The sequence below is a fragment of the Neomonachus schauinslandi genome, chromosome 5 (genome assembly GCF_002201575.2).
Source record: "Neomonachus schauinslandi chromosome 5, ASM220157v2, whole genome shotgun sequence".
Taxonomy (NCBI): domain Eukaryota; kingdom Metazoa; phylum Chordata; class Mammalia; order Carnivora; family Phocidae; genus Neomonachus; species Neomonachus schauinslandi.
The window spans coordinates 1,201,896-1,203,409 of NC_058407.1; the positions used below are offsets into that span (position 1 = coordinate 1,201,896).

The 1,514-nt window shown below is 69.9% G+C and overlaps 1 protein-coding gene across 1 annotated transcript; it reads right to left on the bottom strand.

The window, feature by feature from the left end:
- Positions 1 to 253: 253 nt before the first annotated feature.
- Positions 254 to 1,207, bottom strand: LOC110578251 (palmitoyltransferase ZDHHC3-like). Its single transcript, XM_021687763.1, has one exon. The coding sequence runs from the start codon at positions 1,205 to 1,207 to the stop codon at positions 254 to 256; it is 954 nt and encodes a 317-aa protein (XP_021543438.1).
- Positions 1,208 to 1,514: the final 307 nt, after the last annotated feature.

The window sequence follows — 1,514 nt, forward strand, 5'->3', positions numbered from 1 at the left end:
TTGTCGGGAGACCGAGGATGCTCGGGGACCGCGTCCCGCACCCTGCAGCTCTGCACAACAGAATGGGGCCTTGGGCTGCAGTTAGCACATTTGACAAGGACTCGCACTAATCCAGGACACCGCATTCAGAGATGTTGCGGATTTAATTGTTCTCCACAGAAAAGCATCGACAGAGCTAAAAAGCGACAGCGTCCTTCACCTTCCTGGCCTGTGAACTTTCTAGGAGGCTCGGCTGTCCGGCTTCTGACTCTGCTCAGAAGACAGCCTGGGGCTTTTTTCTTCTCTGTCGTGGTGGTCTTGTCCGTGGACAGGACACAAGGTGACTTCTTGTGGAGACTCCCTTCAACACCCGCTGGGGATTCAGCAGATGGCGGCCGAGTCTGCTCGGGAGAGTGTCAGGCCACGCGGAGGGGCCCCGTGCCCTCTGAGGTCGCGGGGAGGCGAAGGGGCTGATCCAGGCCAGGGAGAGGCGGTGGCCCAGGACGGCCTTCAGGTTCACCCACTTGGACACGCCGCCCGGCCCGGCCCGCTCCCCCTGCAGCTGCTCGATTCTGGTTCGGTCGGTGCAGACGGCGCGCATCTGGGCGGCGAACATGGCCGAGCCCAAGAGGAAGCCCTTCAGAGCCACCAGGAGAAGGAAGACGAGGGAGGCGCGCGGCGTCAGGGTGCTGCGCGAGTCCCAGTCCCCGCGCGCGTAGCCGCGCAGGGCGGGCACGCCGAGCAGCAGCAGCAGGTGCAGCGAGCCCAGCGCCGTGTAGAGCGTGAAGAGCAGGAAGTACTTCCGGTTGCCCTCGCCCACGCCGTTGTTGACCCAGGGGCAGTGGTGGTCCATCTTGCGGATGCAGCGCCGGCCCACCATGCAGTGATGCGCGCGCGGCGGCTGGGCGCAGCCGCACCGGGGACAGCGGGGGCCGCCGGGCGCGGCGCCCAGGGGCACGGCGCCCAGGGGCACGGGGCCGGGGTCGGTGAGCATGGCCCGCGCATGCGCCGCCGGCGCCAGGAAGGCCAGCAGGTGGAAGAGCGCGCCGTGGGCCAGGCCGTCGGCTGCGTCCCCGGCCGGGAGCGGCCGCGCCCGGAGCAGCACGCCCGCGGCGCCCAGCACCAGCACCCACGTGCCGGCGGCGCACGCGATGCCCAGGACGTCGCACACGAACCACACGCGGCGCGTCCGCCCCGGGGCCCCGAGCGTGGGGACGCGGGCCGGCATCGCGGGGGCCGGGTCGGGCCGGGCGGGGGGGTCCCTGCGCCTCTGTACGCGCGTCGTCCGCGCTGCGCCGGGTTGGCCCGGGGCCCCGGCTGGCGACTGCTCGGTGTTCTAGAATGTGCTGCACCCCGCAGTTTGTGAACGCAGAAAGGGAAGCCGCATGAGCCCCTTCCTATAGGCGCCTTCCCCGCGCCCCCCGGGGAGGGGCTGGGCACTGGGCCTCCCAGCGGCCGGTGGCCTGGCGGAAGAGCTGGCAAACCGGGAGGACACAGGCAGGGTGTGCTGTGTGCGTGTGTGTGTGTGTGTGGAG

What these genes read in the sequence shown, in the direction of transcription:
- LOC110578251 (XM_021687763.1), bottom strand. Translation starts at nt 1,207, where the DNA reads ATGCCGGCCCGCGTCCCCACGCTCGGGGCCCCGGGGCGGACGCGCCGC.